Source organism: Sceloporus occidentalis, unplaced genomic scaffold (genome assembly GCF_023333645.1).
Source record: "Sceloporus occidentalis isolate IW3139 unplaced genomic scaffold, rSceOcc1.0.p SCAF_15, whole genome shotgun sequence".
In the NCBI taxonomy this organism is placed as follows: Eukaryota; Metazoa; Chordata; class Lepidosauria; order Squamata; family Phrynosomatidae; genus Sceloporus; species Sceloporus occidentalis.
The window spans coordinates 921,459-944,475 of record NW_028316995.1 but is presented as its reverse complement, the minus strand read 5'-3'; the positions used below and the strand labels follow the sequence as shown (position 1 = coordinate 944,475).

General features: G+C 40.3%; 1 protein-coding gene across 1 annotated transcript in view; it reads left to right on the top strand.

The window, feature by feature from the left end:
* The window catches only part of LOC149303119 (protein-cysteine N-palmitoyltransferase HHAT-like), a 105,870-nt gene that overhangs the window by 17,722 nt on the left and 65,131 nt on the right, over positions 1–23,017 (top strand). Inside the window, exon 7 of the mRNA XM_089481331.1 lies at positions 6,802–6,952. Within this exon, the coding sequence (XP_089337457.1) occupies positions 6,802–6,952 (151 nt within the window). The remainder of the gene's footprint in view (positions 1–6,801; positions 6,953–23,017) is intronic.

Genomic DNA, 23,017 nt, shown 5'->3' with positions numbered 1-23,017 from the left:
CAGACCCCCCACGAATCGGACGAAAATTAAGCAATCTGCTATGTTCGTCCGCAAGAGAATCCATAAGAGGTTCCTCTTCCAGGGCACATAGTCAAGTAACCAATGCTAACCGCTCCACCTCGTGTACACATTTAGCAAGGAGAATTTCCTCATAGCCAACGCCGTCTTTAATTTGAATGTGCTGCTCGTCCAAGCATAGTAAAAATTAACATCAAAGTAATGAAACAATTAGGTTCAATTAAGCGAAACTAGCTGTACAAATGTGGCCATGTCCCCTTGATACAAACTGAAACGAATGGAATGTTATTAGAATTGGTAGAGGTTTACACAGTAAGGACATTTTAGTAAGGATCGGTATGTAGGTATTATAAATCTAAAATGAGACCAAGGTCCGGTTAAGGTTTGAATCTTTATGGGCAGACTGCATGGGCTGAATCGTTTATCTTTCTAAAAGGGACGTTTATGTAAAAGCTAGGATAGTAATTTAATTGGTCTTACGCTTCAAAGCCAAGCATGTCCTTAATGACATCAGCCAATACACCTTGCTTATATTTCTGTCAGGTACCCCGGGGGCATCTTCCTCACTCCCCTAGGAAGGTTAGGTAGAAGGGTTGAACTTGATGGACTTAGGTCTTTTTTCAACCTTATTTACTATGTAACTATGTAATGCCAACTTGCGCCCAGAACCCGATTGACCTGATTCTGGATTTAGGTTACATTTCTGGGTTTTCCTTTGGCTTGGAGCTTGGACTGCTTCTTGTTTTGACCTGGCCTGTCTCTGACTCCTGGCTGACACCGCTCTGCATTTGAGGTGATCCACTTGACACGTAAGGCTGACATCACACATGAGCATTAACACGGAACTCACATCAGAAGAGTCACTGCAGGGCACACGTGACTCTCCCAGTTCCTTTATTCATCATCCTTTACAACTATGTATTCCAGTCATTCCTATTCTTAATCCTATACACACTGATGGAGCTTCTTGGTTGTCTGTGAACTTTAGACCGCAGTATGACTGCGTACAAACAGCATGGGACGCGGCTGTCTCTGTGTACCTGCTCCGAGCGCTCTACTACGTCAGCGAGTGATTGGGTAAAGACGAGGAGACATTCCTGATTGACAAGTTGCTCGGCTCCCATCAGGCACAAATTACCAAGTACTGACGAATGCAGAGGCAGCAATTAATATTCTCTGTTTCAACATCTTTCTGCTAAAAATCAAAACGGTGTAACTGAAACCAGATGCACGGCTGGGTGTAAGCAATTCTGCGTGAGCAGAACAGAATTGCTTGCTTTCTTTCTTGCAAAGCAGACAAATCTGTTGGAAATTTGTACTACTTTACTTTAGCAAGAGGGTGATAGTTAAGTGGAACAGCCTCCCAGCAGGGGTGATAGAGGATAATACAGTGAAGAAAATTTAGGCATGTGTGGCATAGGCATATGGCTATGCTGAATATAAGACAAGACCATGGATTCATTAAGGTTTGAGCCTTACATCAAGAAAATGGGCAGGGTAGATGGGCTGAATGGTTATTATCTGTATGATTTTCTTTCATACACTTGCTTTTCCCCGAGAGACTTTGCTTGTACAAAATTTCTTTAGGGCTATTTAATAGAAAAAATATTTTAGCGTATGGGCAATGACTGTCAGATTAATCATTTTTCAGCCGTATCTAATGGATTGCCAGGGCTTTGGCAGGCTGACTACTTTTTCCTGTAATGAAGTCCTACCATCCAGTGATTAAAATCCACAATTATCTTCAATAGTAGGTTAGGAAGAACTACTAAAATAAATGCTGAGTCTGTAATATTATTTTTTCATTCACTTACAATTGGACCCAGCAGAAAAAGAAACTATCTGTTGTTGTATTTAATGTTCTGAATGTCAGTTGTTCACATATAACATTTCATTTAATCTAAGAAGAAAAAAAAACTATTAAAATATAAACAAAAATTATGTGTAACAAAAAGGAGCCACTCCAACCCTCTCACTTGGCCACATTAGCCCAGTTTTATGCTGTCCGCATACCCTGTAAAGACAGCTCAGTCCAAGCTTGAGGATTGGACAAAAACCTTTGTCTAGCTACCTAGAAAAAATGAATAGAGAACATCAATATACACTAAAAAGTGAAAAAGACAGTGCGCCCTCTTTGAATTATATGGTTTTACATATCCAGGCATAACAGCAATCATATATTTTTTAGGACGTCTAAAAATTTGGTAAATACAACCTCAGATGAAAAACAACACATGACTTATTACACCATTGTCATGCTTTATTCAACAAAGATGAAGCCATGTGTGAAAAACTAAATACACCCTCACTGCTTCCAAAGCTTGTAGAACCACCTTAAGCAGCAATAACTTTAATTGTTTTCTGTATGACTTTATCAGTGGAGGAATTTTGCCCACTCTTCCCGACAACGTTGCTTCGGTTCACTGTGGTTTGCGGGCATTTGTTTATGCACAGCTCTCTCAAGTTTGCACTGCAGCATTTTAATCGAGTTGAGGTCTGGACTTTCACTGGGCCATTGCAACACCTTGGTTTTTTTTTTTCAGCCATTCTTTTGTAAATTTTCTGGTGTATTTGGGATCATTGTTTTGTTGTATGACCCAATTTCGACCAAGCTCTACTTGTCGGACAGGTGGCCTCACATTGGACTCTAGAATACTTTGACACATGGAGGAGTTCATGGTCCACTCAATAACTGCAAGGTTGCCAGGTCCTGTAGCTGCAAAACAAGCCCAAATCATCACCCCTTTACCACCGTGCTTGACAGTTGGTATGAGGTGTGCTGATACGCTGTGGTTGGTTTTCGCCAAATGTGGGGCTGTGCATTATGGCCAAACATCGCCACTTGGTCTCATCTGTCCAAAGGAAACTGTTCCAGAAGTCTTTTGTAGAAGACATTGCTCCAGAAGTCTTTTGTAGAAGACATTGTTCCAGAAGTCTTTTGTAGAAGACATTGCTCCAGAAGTCTTTTGTAGAAGACATTGTTCCAGAAGTCTTTTGTAGAAGACATTACTCCAGAAGTCTTTTGTAGAAGACATTGTTGCAGAAGTCTTTTGTAGAAGACATTGCTCCAGAAGTGGTTTGTTCAGATGCAACTTTGTAAACGTGATGCGTGAAGGGCTGTTAGGTTCCGGAAGCCGTGATTCTTTAAAAAAGCAATCTGGAAAGCGTTGGACAACAAAGGACATTCAGGGATGTAAATTCTTATATAAAACAATGTTGATCTAGGGTTTATTAGGTCATGAAGGCATTTTTACCACCTACTGGGCAAAACTGCCATGTGTCTAAAATAGTTTTTTTGGCTTTATTATCTTCAATGCAAACAGTTTTACCTTGGGGGGAGTAGGACTTCAGGATCTGGCGGTGCTTTGCGGGACCCTGAAGGATGCGGACCCTGACACATACTCCCCAGTATTGTCCCATCCTGAATATTAATAACCATATTAAATTCTGCGAATTAAAGTAATTTAAGGGAACAAGAAGGCTTTTAATTACAATTTTGTTGAACACTTTCCATATAAAATATAAAATTTTTTACCAGTTCCAGGAGGCACATGGTTTTAATGTAGTTTTCAGCAAACTGGACAGTCTTTGCCCCGTGCGGAATCTGTTTAGAGGCTATACATGTCTTTCTCATGTACTTTTTATCCTTTTCACTGACTCATTGCTGTCGCTAGTAGCACTTTTTATGTGACGTTTTTTCAGACCCAGGAGTATCCTCGTTAAGGGTAACAGAGCCAACGATGTAAAATGAGCTACAAATTCAATAACTTATAAAAAAAAAAAAAAAAAAAAAAGAATATATATATATATATATATTTAACCCCTTAAGGACCAGGCTGTTTTTTATTTTTTGTACTCTTTGGGACCGAGGCTGTTTTAACACTTTTGCGTTGCTCGTGTTTAGCTGTAATTTTCTCCTCACTCATTTAGTGAACCCACACACAAGTTATATATTGTTTTTTCAGGACAAGAAGGTCTTTCTTCAGATTTTTTGATCATATCTTCTAATTTCCTATAAAAAATAATAAAATATGATGAAAAATTTTGAAAAAAAAACACTTGTTCTCACTTCTATTTGAAAAATCTTTTACTCATCCAAATAAAATCTAATGAAAAAACCTGCTAAATAGATTCTACTATTTGTCCTGAGTTTAGAAATACCCAATGTTTTTATGTTTTGTTTTGCTTTTTTTCTGCAAGTTATTGGGCATTAAGTACAAGTAGCGTTTTGCTATTTCCAAACTAATTTTTTTCAAATCTTGTCAAACTAATTCTACCTTTGTCATACTTTGTGGAAGTTATTAATTTTGTGTTTTTTATCACAAAAATTGCACTTCAGGTATGGATTTACAGCTCCTGGTATAGGTGACTGTCAAACAAGACCCCAATATGTGTTCAGCAATATCTCCCGAGTACAATTATACCCCTCATGCATGGGTGTGTCAGCTGTTTGGGGGCTAAAAGGTCACATTTGGGAAGTGCCCTTTTTTTCCCGTTTTGGTCATTCTGTTCCTATGCCCTATCTTTGAACCCGGCCTCTCCAATTTACCCCATCAAACCTTTCATTTTTTTTTTATTAGACATTTACATTCTAGTAAATGATAGTTAAGTGAATACTAGATGTTAAATCTTGGATGGATTCAAAAGATATTTTCTTTGGTAATTTAATTGTATTTATAATATAAAATAGAAAAGCCTTATGTTGTAGTTTTGTTCCACAATGGGTGTATTTGTCCATCTATGATTAAGAGCGCGTGTTAGGCCGCGAAACGTTCATGCGCCGGTAACTTTATTGCATATTTGATCCTACGTTCTGTTGAATTTAATTATATTTGACTGTATTTCATTAATTAAGTGGGACAGATGTTATTGAGATATATATTCTTTCATGCTTATGTTACGAAGCCTTCTTGACATTATACCAAATGTGAAAAGATTAGAGACTCGATGAGCTGCAGCTGTAGCAGGAGACTATTTGGGTTGGCTTAGAAAAGAGGTGTCTAAAAGGCAATAGACTTGACAAAATAGCGTGTGTCTATCAGTCTAAAAATAAAAGTGCAGCCTATCCAAGATCATGCTACAAAGAGAGCAAGGCGTGAGGTTTATTCACTAAAAGGACAGTTGGCAGGAGAGATGAGGTTTCTGCTCCCTCACTTCATTAGTCATTGCGAAGGGCCAAGTTCCTCCATTAAGAAGGGCTGAGAAAGCATAATATATAATTCAGTGGGTGAGGAGACTGGAGAAATCTTACTGATTTATACATTACACAGGACCTGCTAATTGGGGTTGGCTCTTCATAATGTATAGTGAAGTCAAGGAACAGAAATTTCTTGCACACTTGAAACGTGACACATTATATATAATAACCGACCGTTTGTAATGTTCTGTAATCGGGATTAAACTATTTTTATTTTTTTTTATTCCGTATTTATAGGTATTAAATGTATAAATTATATATAGATATATATATACGTGTATGGATGTATAATTCATATACTAATATCTTAGATTACAAGAATAAAGATTGGGGCATATAGTTGAAGAAGCCATTGTTTTATGAAGCATATTCTGAAGATCAATCTAAATGGTAATGAAATGCAAACACAGCCATTCATTTGACTTTTTATATATTTCTTTTCTTCCAGCGTCATTATGATAAGAAGTAAATGCTAACATGTTTGGTGTCTGAAATGCTTTGATAAACCCGGGGTTCTAAACATAAATCAGAAAAACCTAATGACATTTCGCCGAACGCATTCTGTGCATCTGAGCCGAGGAAGGCAAATATTAGTCTAGAACTTTGCCAACATCTTTCTAATGCTTTATGTGCGGCACGGTAAACATCTGCACGCTTTTTGCGTCCTTTTTATGGTCTTTTATGGACCGTTCATACTGTAGCCTTTCAACTTTTTGTGACTTATAGGGATCCTGTTACCGTTACATTTTTTTATAAATGTAGCACAAACATATTCCGTAAGGCTGTACAAACAGATGATAGACAAATGATGACCTGTTCTTATAGATGTTAACGGTGTGCTCGTAGGCTGTTTTACTTGTTTTGATCTGTGTTTCACCGAGTAACGCTGCTCAATTCACTTGGTGTTGTGTTGCAGGACATTTAGACGATGATGCTGTTCATGTGTCCCCAGTCTCTTTTTCCCCTCTAGCAGCCGGGTTCAACAAAAATCAACTAAATTATAGGGAAGAGTCTAATGAAGGCAAGTTGGGTATTTAAAAACAAAATAAAACAGGGAGATGATTGTGTCAGAGAAGAAGAAGTGGAATGCTCAAGCAAGGAAGAAACCCTGATCTCCTATGTACCTCTCCCGGTGCAAAAACCATGGGACGTACTCTTACGTCCTCTGTCATCTAGGGATGTTGTAGTGAAAGTAAATGGGAATACGTTCCGTACATGGGCTTGGTGGGTCTCAATAGACCCCCTGGAACTTTGTGCAGGTGAGCGAACCCATCCGAGCATATATCCTGCAAGCCTAGAGCTGGAGGTGGGGGAAAGCGGGCAAGGTAATTAAAATCGTAATCCAAACCGGCTCTTGTACCCGTTTTTGGAAATATGTTTTTCTAGGATGGTCATATTTATTTTTGTTACCAAACCATATAGTCAGTGTTCATTATGCACTTTTTTATTGTGCTTTGAGAGGAGTTGATGGCAATAGATGTTCTGAATAGAATGTAATACCTTTTTATTGCAATAAATCTTTGCAAATCATTTGATAACATGAAGCTACATGAAGTAATTGTGGGGGGGGTCTTCTTTGCTTCCAGGTGGTCTCGCTTTGGCTCAAGTTTTATTTTTTTACGTCAAGTACCTTGTGCTGTATGGAGCCCCAGCCCTCGTTATGCTGTCCGATGGACTCAACCCTCCCACATTGCCCCGGTGTGTCAGCTCTATGTACAGTTTCAGTGGGATATGGAGGTGAGTAATGCACGATCTTCCAAAAGATGCTTGAAAACAACTTTAAAAAAACAAAATTGAAAAAATATTCTTAAAGAAAGGTCTATGAAGGGAGCTATGGTGTTTATAGGTTAAAATAGTAAAAAAAAAAAGAATGCGTTAGAAACCCACCCTATGTGTGTTCCATGGTCAGCTATACTAATGTTCTGTTCTCGGGTTCTGCATAATTATTCCTCCTCATTAAGTTATCAGTCCCATAGAGTTAGATTGATGCTTGCTGCTGATTGGGTGAGGCGGAGGGAGAGATCCTCGGGATAAGAAATGGATTAGGTAATGCTGGCTCTGCCACAGGCTGCTGCCGATCTCAGCGTCTTAATACCTGCAATAAAATTACACTGATTGACAGAAAGCACACTCTTAACATGAATATATTTATTACATATTTCATGTTTTTCTCTTTCTTTCTGGAAGACACATTCAGATAAATACATTCTCTGCCCCTTGCTGTTATTACTGAAATATAGAGATCCTGTGCATTTCATACGCTGAGGGGGGCAGTGCAGGGGGGTCTATAAATGGGGAATAAACAGTTGTAGCGTATCGGCAAACCGTAACCTCCCAGTAAGACATTAGTTTATAACGTCAGTGCGGTAGTTTAGAAAGTTATAGTAAAGAATGTCCTGTGCTCTGCAGAGTGTTCCTCCTTGAGATGTCCTGTGCTCTGCAGAGTGTTCCTCCTTGAGTTGTCCTGTGCTCTGCAGAGTGTTCCTCTTTGAGTTGTCCTGTGCTCTGCAGTGTTCCTCCTTGAGTTGTCCTGTGCTCTGCAGAGTGTTCCTCTTTGAGTTGTCCTGTGCTCTGCAGAGTGTTCCTCTTTGAGTTGTCCTGTGCTCTGCAGAGTGTTCCTCTTTGAGTTGTCCTGTGCTCTGCAGAGTGTTCCTCTTTGAGTTGTCCTGTGCTCTGCAGAGTGTTCCTCTTTGAGTTGTCCTGTGCTCTGCAGAGTGTTCCTCTTTGAGTTGTCCTGTGCTCTGCAGAGTGTTCCTCTTTGAGTTGTCCTGTGTGAAGGGAGAGCTGACAGGACAGTTTTTTGAAGAGTTGTGGTTTTTCACGCTATCGCTTCACTATTCATTACGAAGGTCCAAACCTGGCATGTTTCTCCATTATGAAGGGCTGAACTAGCCGTGTTTCAGGTATTATTCAATGTTTCAAGAAACTTTGGAAGATTCTCACTAATTTAACTATACATTATACAGGGCCAGCAAAGCTCATCCTGCAGCAGAAGCTCCCTGGGGTTGGACCATCATAATGTATAGTGAGGTGAAGAAGAAGAAACGCAGCTCTCCTGTAAACTCACCTGATTAATGAGAGTGTTTAGGGACCCAACAAATCTGGATTTGTCTGTAAATGGAGTTTGATAATAGATCCATCTGTGCATTAGGTGTTTGAGTGCCTCTTGAGCTTAGTCCTCATGTATATATTCTGAATGCCATTAGTCTTGAGCCCATTTTTGTCCTTGAGCTTCCCAGCATGGCGATCACTCTAGATGACGGTTTCTGACCTTGAACCGCACTCGGTTTACAGTAAATCCTTCCCTAATTCACTTTTGTTTCCTGATGACACCGCCCTTGTAGATTCACAGACGGCCTGTATTAAAAATGGCAGTATCCTTGATTGGGAAAACTCATTAGTCTGTGAGCTCTTCAGTCCGCATGTTGTAATAAATGTAGTCTTCTGTTGGTTTTTCGACCTTCCCTGACTTTACGCATCCAGCTCGTCTAGTTAATTACTCGGTTTAATGGCTCGCATGAAAAAAAACCATGACATGCATCCTATAGGGAGGTCAAAGTTTAAGCACGACCGATAGGGTTACCGTTTTGTAATTGATTGTGTATAGAAAACACCGTTAGCGTGCATATTAATTATGCTGGGGTAAGAGTATATTTAAAATGTATATGTTGCATGTTTTAGAAGTTGATGTGGTCCGCTGCTGATGTGTATGTATATATACAGTAATGACAGGCCCACGATCAGGGGGTACACAGCGTACAATTGTTTGGGTCCTGGGGCGTATTGACCATGACATTTTGGTGCACCCTACCTGATGATCTTCCATGGCCACCTTCATTGTCTTCCACCTTTTCTCCACGGAAATTGATACACACAAGGAAGGATAGCAAGAGAACAAACAAGGACTGGGACTGAGAGGTAAATAAAGTGGTAGAGGACTAACAAGAAACATGGAAGGGGGCAAGAGGCTAAAAGAGATGGAGGACAGAAGTGGACAGGAAGGGACAATTAGGACTAGGTGACAGATACAGGAAGGGATATGGGGTAAGAGGGGGAAAAAAGGGACCAGGGGGCTAAATAAAAAAAAAAATGGACGGTGGAGACATGGGGTAAAAAATGAGAAGGGTAACAAAAGGAACCTAAAGCAAGAAATGCGGCTGAACAGGTGGGGGAAGCAGGACAATATAGTTTTACTTGACCTTAAAATTTAACTGAGGTTTCCTCTGATGCTGTTTATAAGAATGCGGTTTGCTTCAAAATAAAGAGATGTTTCTGGCAGCGGAATGTAATTGGAAAGAATGTATACTTTATCCTAAATAAATCTTATTACTGTTAGCGCATTGAAAAAATGAATATTCTTACTCTGGGAAGTCTGCATAATAACTCAATATTAAAAAAATAATCCCACGTCATTCGGCACCAGTACATTCTCTCACATCACTGATATCTTGAAAACTAATAGTGACGGCCGCCTCGTATAGCCAAAAGCACTTAATGTGAATATGAAACCCTAATGGAGAGTTAATTGGATGTAATGTAATGTGAATCAACTCACAGAGGGCATCGGGGACTAGCACTTCTTCAGCATTAACCACTGAAACAGTTAATTTACCCCATATAATCAACATGGTAAGTGTAAGATGCGTTAATTAATGATTAATTTAAAAAGAAAATATTTTACCGGGAAGAATACATTTTATTTTAAGTATGTTCTCTATGTATGTGTATGTCAAGCTTTGTTAGGAACGCTCCAGGTTTGACCCAGAGTCTCCAGATGAAGCGCTTCTTCTACGGGTCACCTTCCTCTCGGCAGGGGAGTGGCGTTTGGACTCGCCCCTCCTACTCTCAGCCCAATTAAGGCTGCCTGAGCTAACCCCGCCCATGTGTGTGGCTGGACCCATCCCACATGCTAGCCCCTCCTCTTCACCAAACCACTACTGCCCAATGGAGAAGTTTGCAGATATGATGTCAGAAAATAATGAATAATAATTATATATGGTGATGTGCGCCATCATGGTGCAGATTGACTGCTGAACAAGGATTAGTGAAATCCTCATTCATGATGTAAAGCATTCTATAGGATCTGGTTTGGAACCCTTCTTGAAAAATGTTACGCTTATTGATACATTTCCCTATGCCTTTCAATGTGAATGCATATCCTACTGCATTTGTTTTACTCCAAGTTTCCTTTATTCATGTATCTCCTAGCGTTTAAACACACAGGTCATCATGCAGAAGTCTTTCATAGTTAACACCAGTAATGATGCAGGATTTAGAACCTTGGCATGAGGTTTAATGTGAAGCAGAGAGCTTACTAGACCACCCAGCTGCAATCTGCATGTATTATATAGAAACTATTCAATGGGGGTGCCTCTTGGTGGCTTTCAGTGTATTGGTGCAATGCTAGATGTGCAAAGAACCTAACTGAGGATCTGAGATTCTTCTGAAAACTTGGCTTCTGCTTTGTCATCTATCAATTTTGTAACATTCATCAATCAACTCTTAATTACACAGTAAAAAAATATTGGGAAGAACTGAGTTTTTCCCTTGAGGAACTTGCATTCTACTGAAATTTGTCACCGGTCATAGAAATCCACCGGGAACTTTTAATAACAGAAGAAACAAAAAATGTAGTTTACGGATAGCTACATTGTGACAGTTAATAAAATCTTATAATATTTTAGTTAATTCTTCTTGGAAACGAACAAACATGCCGTAAAAGCTGATCAAGGACACCGTAGGCCTAGCATTTGTTATTTTTACATATTATCTTGTGACTTCCCGTAACTCATGACAGATGTAGCTTCGACTCACGGGCCAGGCTTGGCTCATTTGCTCAATTAAATAAAACACCAACACACAAGATGGGTTTGAAAAGGCCACAGCCGTTTTATTTAACAGTCATTGTCCTGTAAAACCTGAAATAATAAACATAGATGCGTTAACAGAGACAATGACGTAACCAAAACCAACCTAGCTTGCCAAGTTATCCAGGTACCATACCACACACCAATTTTGGGAGGGGACATACCAGGATGCCCCAACCCGGACCTGAGGTTCCGAGCACCACTCCTTGCAAGGAACCTCCCACCGGTTATGACCACCAATGATCATACCACCACATTAACCCCTTGGATACCTGGCAAGCTACCGCCCACGACTGTGACTAATGCAGCAACACCATACCACACACCAATTTGGGAGGGGACATACCAGGATGCCCCAACCCGGACCCGAGGTTCCAAGCACCATTCTTTGCAAGGAACCTCCCACCGGTTATGACCACCAAGGATCATACCACCACATTAACCCCATGGATACCTGGCAAGCTACCGCCCACGACTGTGACTAATGCAGCAACACCATACCATACACCAATTTGGGAAGGGACATACCAGGATGCCCCAACCCGGACCCGAGGTTCCGAGCACCACTCCGTGCAAGGAACCTCCCACCAGTTATGACCACCAAGGATCATACCACCACATTAACCCCATGGATACCTGGCAAGCTACCGCCCACAACTGTGACTAATGCAGCAACACTACTCCACAAACTCAACCACATAATGGGAGGGAGGGTGGGACAAACACCACCAGGTAAGGTTAAACAAAATGGATCCTTACCCCTGTGATCACCAAACTTAAATATCCTCCTACCAAAACTCCTCCCCTAAAATCCACAATTCCTGCCTTAGCCTAGCCCTGCTCAGCACTCTGTCAGGGCCCACTCTAGTCCATTCTGGCCCCCGTGGGCTTCATGACAGATGTAGCTTCGACTCACGGGCCAGGCTTGGCTCATTTGCTCAATTAAATAAAACACCAACACACAAGATGGGTTTGAAAAGGCCACAGCCGTTTTATTTAACAGTCATTGTCCTGTAAAACCTGAAATAATAAACATAGATGCGTTAACAGAGACAATGACGTAACCAAAACCAACCTAGCTTGCCAAGTTATCCAGGTACCATACCACACACCAATTTTGGGAGGGGACATACCAGGATGCCCCAACCCGGACCTGAGGTTCCGAGCACCACTCCTTGCAAGGAACCTCCCACCGGTTATGACCACCAATGATCATACCACCACATTAACCCCTTGGATACCTGGCAAGCTACCGCCCACGACTGTGACTAATGCAGCAACACCATACCACACACCAATTTGGGAGGGGACATACCAGGATGCCCCAACCCGGACCCGAGGTTCCAAGCACCATTCTTTGCAAGGAACCTCCCACCGGTTATGACCACCAAGGATCATACCACCACATTAACCCCATGGATACCTGGCAAGCTACCGCCCACGACTGTGACTAATGCAGCAACACCATACCATACACCAATTTGGGAAGGGACATACCAGGATGCCCCAACCCGGACCCGAGGTTCCGAGCACCACTCCTTGCAAGGAACCTCCCACCAGTTATGACCACCAAGGATCATACCACCACATTAACCCCATGGATACCTGGCAAGCTACCGCCCACAACTGTGACTAATGCAGCAACACTACTCCACAAACTCAACCACATAATGGGAGGGAGGGTGGGACAAACACCACCAGGTAAGGTTAAACAAAATGGATCCTTACCCCTGTGATCACCAAACTTAAATATCCTCCTACCAAAACTCCTCCCCTAAAATCCACAATTCCTGCCTTAGCCTAGCCCTGCTCAGCACTCTGTCAGGGCCCACTCTAGTCCATTCTGGCCCCCGTGGGCTTCATTTATTTCTTTATTTATGGGTAACACTGCAAATAAAAAAATGCAGACAGAGCTGGAAGGAGACATAGAGGAGTAAAATCCAAACAACAATAAAATGAAGAATAAAGAAAAATATTAAAATCAAAAGGCAGCTAAATTAGAATAGTCATTGAAATAGCCATCAGAATATACCAATGGCAGCATCTCATCTGCCATAAAACAGACTGATAAAACCAACTTTCATACGCGAATATGAGTATTTCTAAAAGGGGCAATCACGACCATTTATCCAGTGACCAACGAGGCAAACCACATTTGCTTCAGCAATCTTTGTCTTGGTTATTCTTGGAGGATGTTCTGGTATAATAATAATAATAATAATAATATTAATAATAATAAAAAATAAGACGAGTACAATACAAACTTGCATTCATCAGAAAAAAACAAATAATAAAACCAGGTAAGGATCACTGGTTGCGTTGACCCTTTATCTAGCGTGTAGGTTAAAGTCAGAGCCGTGACTAGGGGTCTTGGCATCTGGAAGCGGAATGGGGTGCAAGAACGATGGGGCTGGGCATCTCAAGAGCACCACTCGCCTTGCGGCCACTGGAAATGACCTCCCGGTTAACATCTGTGTGTGTATTTTCCTTTCCCGGCGCCTTTTTTCCTCTTCAAACATTACGAGAAGCATCCGAACGGTTCTGCTAGTATAAGGTTTTGGAATGCTTTTAAACCGCGAGCGCCAATTTCCAGCTGTGTGAGATAGGAATATAAAACGTTTATGTGATCAGCCCAGCTGTGCATCAGGTGGATGCAGCAGCTAAAAGGTAGAGTTTATTAATGGGATGATAAGGAAGTTTGTGTCAAAGTAAAATGTTCTCGATGCAATCTATTTTACTGTCTTGATATCCCTCACAGCTGGTGCCCTTTATGAAGGCATGGACATGCATGTGAATTTAACTGGGAAAGGATGTTTCTTGTCAACTACAATTCCCAGCATGCATACAATTGCCTCACGTGTTTTACTGTACATTTGACCTGCCTGGATGCTGTTAAAATGGGTTTTAAAACGAGCAGTCGTGAAGAAGCAGGTCAGAGGCTGGGTATCTGAAATCAGTGCCACTCAATTATCTAAGTAGGCAGGAGGAGGAAGCTAAAGCGCCTCATTTTCTGCCTTGAGTAGCAGAAGAATTTGCTCACAAATTTGCACGAATGAATGCCCAGCTAGATGCGCCCCAGTCCACTTTAAGTGCTATTATTATGGAGTGGAAGTATCAAGAAATAACAACAACTCAGCCACGAAGCGCTAGATCACGAACACTCACAGAATCTGGGTTTGGCGGACGCCAGGAGAACGCTACCTACTGGAATGCATAGCGCCTGCTGTAACGTTTGGTGGAGGAGGGTGGCTGTTTTTCAGGGTTTGGGCCCCTTACTTCCTGTGAAGGGTAATATTAATTAAAAAACACAGATATTTTGGACAATGCTCTGCTTCCAACTTGGTGGCACCAGGTTGGGGAAGGCCCTTTTCTATTCCAGCATGACTGTGCCTCGGCACACAAAGCTAGCTCCATAAATACATGGTGGTGTGGAAGAAGTTTACTCGACTTAACAGAGCCCTGACATTAACCCCATCGAACACCTTTGGGATGAACTGGAACAGAGATTGCCGAGCCGGGAGTCTCCTCCAATATCAGTGCCTCACCTCACAAATGCTCTACTGGATGGATGGGCAAAAAATCCCACAGAAACTCCCCAAAATCTTGTGGAAAGCCTTCCCAGAAGAATGGAAGCTGTTATAGCGGCAAAGTTGGTGGTCCATGGTTTTGGAATTTCAAACAAGCTCGTATAGGTGATGGTAAGGTGTTTACATACTTTTGGTCATATAGTGGATAGAAGCTTTTAAGAAAATTATGTATTTGTAATTATGTTGAAAATTTAGTTTGTCATATATAAAGAAATAATGGGGGGTATGGTTTTTTTTTTTTTTTTTACCACTATATCATGTTATGTGATGCATAATTTTGCCCTAAACCCTAAGTGTAACTGTAGCAAAGCTAAAAAAACAAAAAAACCCTTGTCCTGACAGAGATAAATGGGATGATTGAGAAAAAAGGGCGCTTAGAGTAAAATGTACTTTACAAGCACTGCGATGTAATAGCAGACTAATGTAGAGGTATTTAGACAATCATTTAATTGGGGACGCTTCCTAGGAGGAGACAGATGTCTCATTTTCTAACTTGTTTAACCCCTTAAAACCTTCATGGCTTTCTAAATTGATGATAGAATATCATGAATAAAATAGCAGTGTGGGTTACCCAGGCCTGAGGACTCGGGCAATGACATGATCACACGAGACTTCCTTTTAAAGGGTTTTTTGCATGCAGTCTGTGCAGTCCTAAGAAACATGGAAAGGTTGGTGACAAAAACATTGACAATGAATGTTAGGGCTCCCTTTGCCAGGGACTGGTGACCATCTAGATTTATGTTACGTGTCCAAATGCTCCTAGTGAAATACTCTGGCTTGTCTTCTCTCCAAAATGATATACTTATTGTACTATACTATGTATTGTGAGCTGGGGGGCCGCTAAACAGTCCCAAATGAGACATAGGCGTCACAAAATAAAATTAGAAAATTTCAAATTTGGTAAAAGGAAAGGACATGTTCTTTTTTGTGCCCTGTGACTCCCAAAAAACGCATATATATATAGTTAAAATTTAAGGCGCTTACATTAATATATTTTGTGGCATTTTGGTCAACTAAACTGGTTTGGGGACACAAAAAAAAAAAAATTAAAAAAAAAAAAGGCACAGGTTATAGGAAGTTTTGATAGTGTGCTAAGAAGCTCAAATCCGCATTAAGTCTGTTGTCGGCACTTGAAAAAGTGTTAACGGGTTCACCGCTTTATACACTGTTACCCATTTAAAACTTGAAAAAGCATTTTTATAATACGCATGAGTGCGATAAATTTTCTAATAATAAATATTTTACATCAGTGCTTCTTAGATTTACAGAGTGCTGGAGTCATCCGTGTTCTCTCTCTTGTTATGCAGATAATGCTTTCTGTGTTAACAGACAGTTTTTAGAGCAGAAAATGACACAATTGCAAATTACGGTGAAATTACATGTGAGTCTCCAACAAATGAGTAAGAACATTTTTGATGAATTTGTGTATGTGAGAAAAATTCTGATTATATCGAAATATTTCATTTAGTTAATTTTCATAGTTTTCCTTCTGCAGACTGAGGAATTTTTAGACTTTTTTTTTTTTTTTACTAAATTTAATTCTGTATTTTACTTAGCCCCTCATACAAGTGCCAACGGCTTCTATAACCAGTCAATGGCCTGGATGTTTATTACTTTATCAGATCATTACAGCCATTATTCCTCAGGGCTGCGAGGCAGGGCCCGAGGGGTAAAGATATGAGATGGACACCCTCTTGTGAAGGGTAGAGTGATGGGAGTGATAAAGGGCCTCTGTATGCCTACGAAGAGATTCCATTAAAAACCAGCCGTTTCCAGCTACAATAGTCATTTACAACATTAACCCTGTCTGCGCTGGATTTCTGATCCATTTCATGTTAATGGACAAAATTTGCATTTCTTTCAAAAACAAGGAAATGTCTAAGTGGCCCAAAAGCGGTAGTGTATCGGAGAGGGCCTAAAGGATTGAGGTAGAAGCTGCAGCATTGAACACCTGGTCTGCCCAGTAAGCATCCCCAAACAGAGAGATAGGGCCACAGCATCCTCACAATCTTTTTTTTTTTTTTTTTTTTTTTAATTATAATAATAATAATTTTACCCCCTAATCCAGCTGTATGTTGAAAAATGGAGAGGCTGGTGACTGTCATGCTTTGTTTAGTTTAATTATGATTGTAGATCTCATTAGGCTCCACTGCATATTATAGCATATACCTATTTTTTTATATAACTTTTTATCCGAGCCTCGGTCTAGGACCATCACCTCCTACACATGGGCACTTTGGAGGTTTGTTGACTATACATTTCACGGACTAAACTTGGCTATTTTGCATATTTTGTTTTTCATCACGGTAGTTGTTTAGGTAAAACCCAAATACTTATTTTGCGGATTAAATATTATTCATTCAATTTTAGACTAATCAGAAGCACATTCTTGATGAACTATTAATCGTTAAGTGCATTAATACCCATGCATCTGGGGACATTTTTTCCAACTAAAATCATATTTTGTTTATTTGGTTCATTGCTTCAAGAGCCATCAAAATAATAGAATATCCCTTGGCTACTTGTGAATTATGGGTCAATTTCAATTATCCTGAAAGCCTTACATATCCTTGTCTGTGCACCTTCTGAATGATGATACCTTTCTGCTGTTACATTTTAAACATATGAATCACTGGTCCCCCAGGGGCTTCTATCTTCTATTTGTGCTGTGCCGTTTTTTGGACACTTCACCACGAAGTAGAATAGGACCTTTTCCCTTAGACCTGAAAATATGACAGTCCCAGGAGTGACAAAGCAACATTTAGAATAGCAGACTATGTAACCTGCCTGCGGGAGAAGGGAAGAGAGACCACCAAAGCATTATACCGTATTTGCTCGATTATAAGACGACCCCCCAAATCTGAATATTAATTTAGGGGGAAAAAATAAAAAGCCTGAATATAAAACGACCCTATAGGAAAAAAGTTTTACCAGTAAATGTTACTTCATGTAAACAATTTTTTTTTAATAAAAGCTATGATTGAGAAAAATATTTTGGTTTTATTTCCTTCTATTTTCAACCTGCCCCCCAGTTATGCACATCTGCCCCAGAAATGCCTTATACCCCCTATATGCCACTGTGCCCCATGATATCCCTTTTAACCCTCTAAATGCCAATGTGCCCCATGATATGCCTTTTAACCCTATATGCCACTGTGCCCCATGATATGCCTTTTGACCCCCTATGTGCCACTCTGCCTCCAGAAATGCCTTATACCCCTATATGCCACTCTGGCATTTAGAGGGTTAAAAGGCATATTATGGGGAAGAGTGGCATATAGGGAGGTTTAAGGCATTCAGGAGGCAGAATGGCATATAGAGGGTTAAAAAGGCATTTCTTGAGGCAGAGTGGCATTAAGAGGGTTAAAAGGCATTTCACAGAGCACTCTGCCTCTAGAAATGCCTTATGCCCCCCATTTAACACTCCCCCCCCCAAACTTAGCGGTGCTTCTGACTTCCCTGTCATGTAGCCGGGGCAGCGTGTAGATCCCACGCACTTACGCTGCAGCCGGAAGGAGGCGTGGCTAGCAGCGGGGGTTGTCTGCGTCCATAGCGCAGACCTTCCCCGACTGTCAGAGATCAGAGTTCCAAGCACCGGTGCGGCACCGGCACCGATGCGTGGAACTCTGATCTCTGACAGCCGGGGAAGGTCTGCGCTATGGACGCAGACAACCCCCGCTGCTAGCCACACCTCCTTCCTGCTGCAGCGGAAGTTGTCTACGCGAATCGCGTAGAGCTCTACGCGCTGCCCCAGCTACACCGGGGACTCAGAAGTACCGGTAAGTGGGGCGGGGCGGGGGGTGACAGGAGGATCCAGGTCCCCTGCAGCTGCGGGGGATCTGGATCTTAGTCGTCTCATAGTCAGACCTATTTGAAGTCTGATTATAAGACGACCCCGATTATAAGACGAGGGGTATTTTTCAGAGCATTCTGAAAAAAACCTCGTCTTATAATCGAGCAAATACGGTATATACTGCAGACTAACGACAGATCGAAATAATTACACGAGAGGAGAAAGGTGGCATATAGATTTATGCATTCCTAAATAAAGGGCAACTAAATAATAACTGACGGATAATTACCATAACGGTGAGATCTATAGCCGGACTGAAGATGACAATCGACCCTAGCTGACGTTTCAGCTACAAATGTCCTTGTTTTCCATGAAAACAGTTAAGTGACCCTAAACTAGTGTACATCTTATATGAAAGAGAAACTTCCGCATTTCAGTCCCTTAGTGTATATTTAATTTTTGTAAATACTTATTTACTGAGTTATATAGTGACATCATACTCTACAACACTGTGTGCATTTAATATATATATATATATATATATATATATCAAATAACAGATGGAATAAGTATCTTGTGATAATACCTTTTTTATTGGACTAACAGAATTTTGGAATGACAAGCTTTCGGGAGCTCTTCTCCCTTTCTCAAGTCTAAGACATTTCTGAGCCTATGATTGGTGTCGGCCAAGCAAAGCGACATTTAGGGCAGGACTCGGTTGCTAAGCAGCCCTGGTAAATTTATTTACCTACTAATAATGTATTTATGAGACAGGGAAATAAAATTTCTGCAGATTGTCCTTCTCGTGTACATGATACAGCACTTATCTAGTGATGTTTTATGATGCACGCTAGGTGGGACAGCTTCTTTAACCTCTGATTCTTAATTGCAAAGACCATTGTTGCTGATAATGCCCACCAAACATAAAATTAACCCTTCAAAGGAGGAATGGCACCTTCTGACATGGGGGTATATAAAGCCCCCTGTACCTTATAATTATCGTTAACACGCCTCACTCACTAACGTGTCTACAGAAGCAGCTCACGCGTGTTAGAGCTTCCATGCTACCACCACAGTGGGGCCATTGCCCCTGCACCTTGTCTACCCGGGACATCCCACCCCTGAAACCACAGTAGTGCTCTTAAAATGTACTCTGCATCTGCTCTTCCCTTTCAATTATAAAGTGTAATGTATTAGAAACGTTTTTAAATACCTAGTTAAAATAGAGTTTAACTTTTAGCTGTACCAAGAGCAATTACAATAGAAAAGAAGGAATAGGGAATGGTGGAATGAAACTGCACTGAGCTAAAGCTGTGTCCTTTATATGTAAATATTTCACAAAAGGCTAAAAATTGTTATAACTATGAATCATAAAACTGGTGAATACGGCAAAAGCCATATTTTCAATGGAAGAGTGTAGGAGGAAATATAATGTAGGGTGATTACTTCCAGCGACTTTTAAAACATTTAAAGCCCAAGTGTGTGAACCATGGAATTTTTAGACCTGCCCGATCACCCTCGCCAGTCACAGGTGATACGAAGGGCCATGAATCATCTAAATGAACTACCCCATGAAACCAGAAAACAATATAATTATTAAGGAAAAACGTTAATTTTCTGCATTCTCCATCGATGAGTATTCACACTGCCGGACTGTCGGTAATAAAAAGATGTTGATTGTTGAAAAATGGCAGTTTTCTGATTTAACCGTCTTTGTTCTATATACAGCATTATCCATTTCTAAATGGCATGCCGACAACAGGTAGGATTTTAGCGGTATTGGAGGGAAATGTGCTAAGGGGTGATTAGTTAGAGAGAACCCTGTCCTATACTTTGGAGATACATTTTAAGATGATCGGCAGCGTTGGAATGCCACGTAAAATACACCAGGATCGCCCAAAGGGTACTGTTAGACACTGATAATATGTGATGGACACAACCCAAAGTTTTAGTTATGATTCCATGGAAAGGTTCTTGTTGCATACGCTGAGATAATCGTTCAGTGTTGTGGTTAAATGCATGAGACAAGGGATCAGATCCTGTCGGTGGCCACCAAGAATGTTGCTTAACTATCATACAAACCACACTTGTTCTTTAGATTTTTTTTTTTAGAAGTACCGTAGTTCTTCAAGTAATTTGGCGAATAGGTTGCTTACTATTATAAGTTCTACCTTATATTTGTATACATGGCACAATTCCAATTGGGAAATGGGTGAGATACTGCTAGACAGGGTAAAACAGTACAAACCACACCAGCTATTGAACCATCTCTGTCAGCATTGATTAGGCACATGCTGGCGGGGAACATGCTTGCCATTTAGTAACTGCCCAGATAATTAAGGGTCTCATGTTTACAGATCTCAGATCTCTATTGCTTTCCCACAACAAATTTATCTAACAGTATTCCACCTTTTATTCTGGATTCACTGTTTAAATGATATATTTTGCAGGTTGTCTTGATCTAGACCCTTGAATGAATTTTGTAAACTTTGTCTTTTTTAAGTAAGCCCATTCATTTTTTGTTGTGTGGTTCTTATTTTATGTATCTGTAAATTGACAGCAGAGGAATAGAAAAACTACAGATAACAAAACAGGTTCTAGAAATTGTATATACAGTCTTAAAAGAACCATGTTAACATAGAAAATGGTAACATAGTAAAAGGAGATCACCTGGGGGGATGGTGTGTGGTTGTTCAAAAACAAGAAAAGTTTAAAAGCCTATTAAAGGCAAATGTATTGATAACATTTTCTTTGAATTGCCTAAATTCTCCCAAAATTTTTTTTTTCATTACTGAATATTTTTTTAGATCCCTAACTTTGGGGTATAGGCATGCAAGCTTGTTTGAACTTGTTTGAACCTAGTTAATAATAACATTTTTTGAAAACTCGTTGTGTATGTTACGATTATCATTCTTTGTAATACTTTCTGATAATTATTTTTATTTATTCTGATAAGATCTGATTTGGCCTCAAGGATATCTTGTCTTGAGGGACCCATTCTAGAATACAGAATTAAAGTTCATGATATTTCAAACAGAGAACTTTTCTGAGCACTAAGTGCTTGGAAGTAACTTGCTAGAAGTAGTTTATTATTTATTAGGTAAATTCACCGAAATGATGTCTCAATGCCCAGAATTATGAGTGCATTGCCGTCTAGTGTAAATAAATGAGTGTAAATATTTGCCAATTGGACGTTCTCAGCAACTTACTGCTTTTGTGGTTGGTTTCCAGATTTTTTTTTATAAACCTCCTTCTTTATAACTATGAAACAGTCACCATGGTATTTAGTGATTGTGTTGAGGATCAGCCGTATTATTCAGGCAGTACAGTAATCTCATAAGACCTCACGTAACTACAATTAATATTCAAAAATAAAAATATATGCCGTTTTATTGTCAGTAAATCTTAACATCTCCACGGCCCGCTCGTGGCAGTATTGGTGAAGGATTCAGAATGAATAAGCAGGACCAATGCCCCAGGCTAACCCAACTCCCAATTATTTGGGTATTCTTACACCCCGAGGGTCAGACAGGGCATCTTCCGCTTATGGTATACAATTGGGAAACTTCTTGGTTAACTATGACATGCCCAATTTGATCGATTTGCTGCCATCATTATAAATCATTATTTATATTTTTATGCTAACAGAAAGGCTACCGTTTGGTCACAGACCGGTACGCAGGATTCTCTTTTCCCCGAACGAAGTCTTGGCATTGAACAGTAAATGCTAGGCATCAGTCTTTACACATATATTCAGGCCGGGAGGTAAGGGACGGCAGCTTGTTGGTTTAGCCCACATTGCCTGCTATGTATCACCTATGTAGCTGGCACTAAAGAGGTTAAAGAATTCATAAAGGTGTATTGACTACATGTAGGAATTTGCAGATGAGTTGACCATTTTATATTACTGAATTCGCTACTGTACTAAGAAGGGTTATCTGACTGAGCTTCTCCTACTATAAGTGCTGAGCTGGCCCTTCTTAATAAATAGTTAAATAGTTTTAGGGTCACTCAGTCTGTGTCCGATTCCTTCATATTCTACACCGCTGTGATCATATAAGACTCCAAGTTGCTCCTATGTTATGGTTGATAATGATAAGTAAAGGTTTCCATGAGGACCGCTATAAGAGCCATTTGGTTGACACTTTTGCCCAGTCACTACATAGAATCTTCATGATTGGCTATTAAAGGGTTATTATTTCTAGATTTCAGTGTCAGATCATTTAGAAAGTTCCCAATATATTTATAACCTCTTTTGTCCATATTGAAAGGTACAGAAGATCAGGGCTTAGGTAATGCCTTCAGTTGCAATATTCTACCCGTTGACGCTGTACAGAGCCGCACAAAGGTTTTGCTGAATGGCGCTCAGTGAAAACCATTGTTTAAATGCCGGTGCACCTGTTAGATTTGTTTCAACGTTTCTAACTTTATAGTAATATATGCAGAACTGAATCAAAACCAGAAAACACAATGATCCTAAGGGTATTCATGTTTCTTGGCAAACCGTGAGACTCTCCAGTGTTACAGAAAGCCATGTTCACTAAAAGTAAGCTCT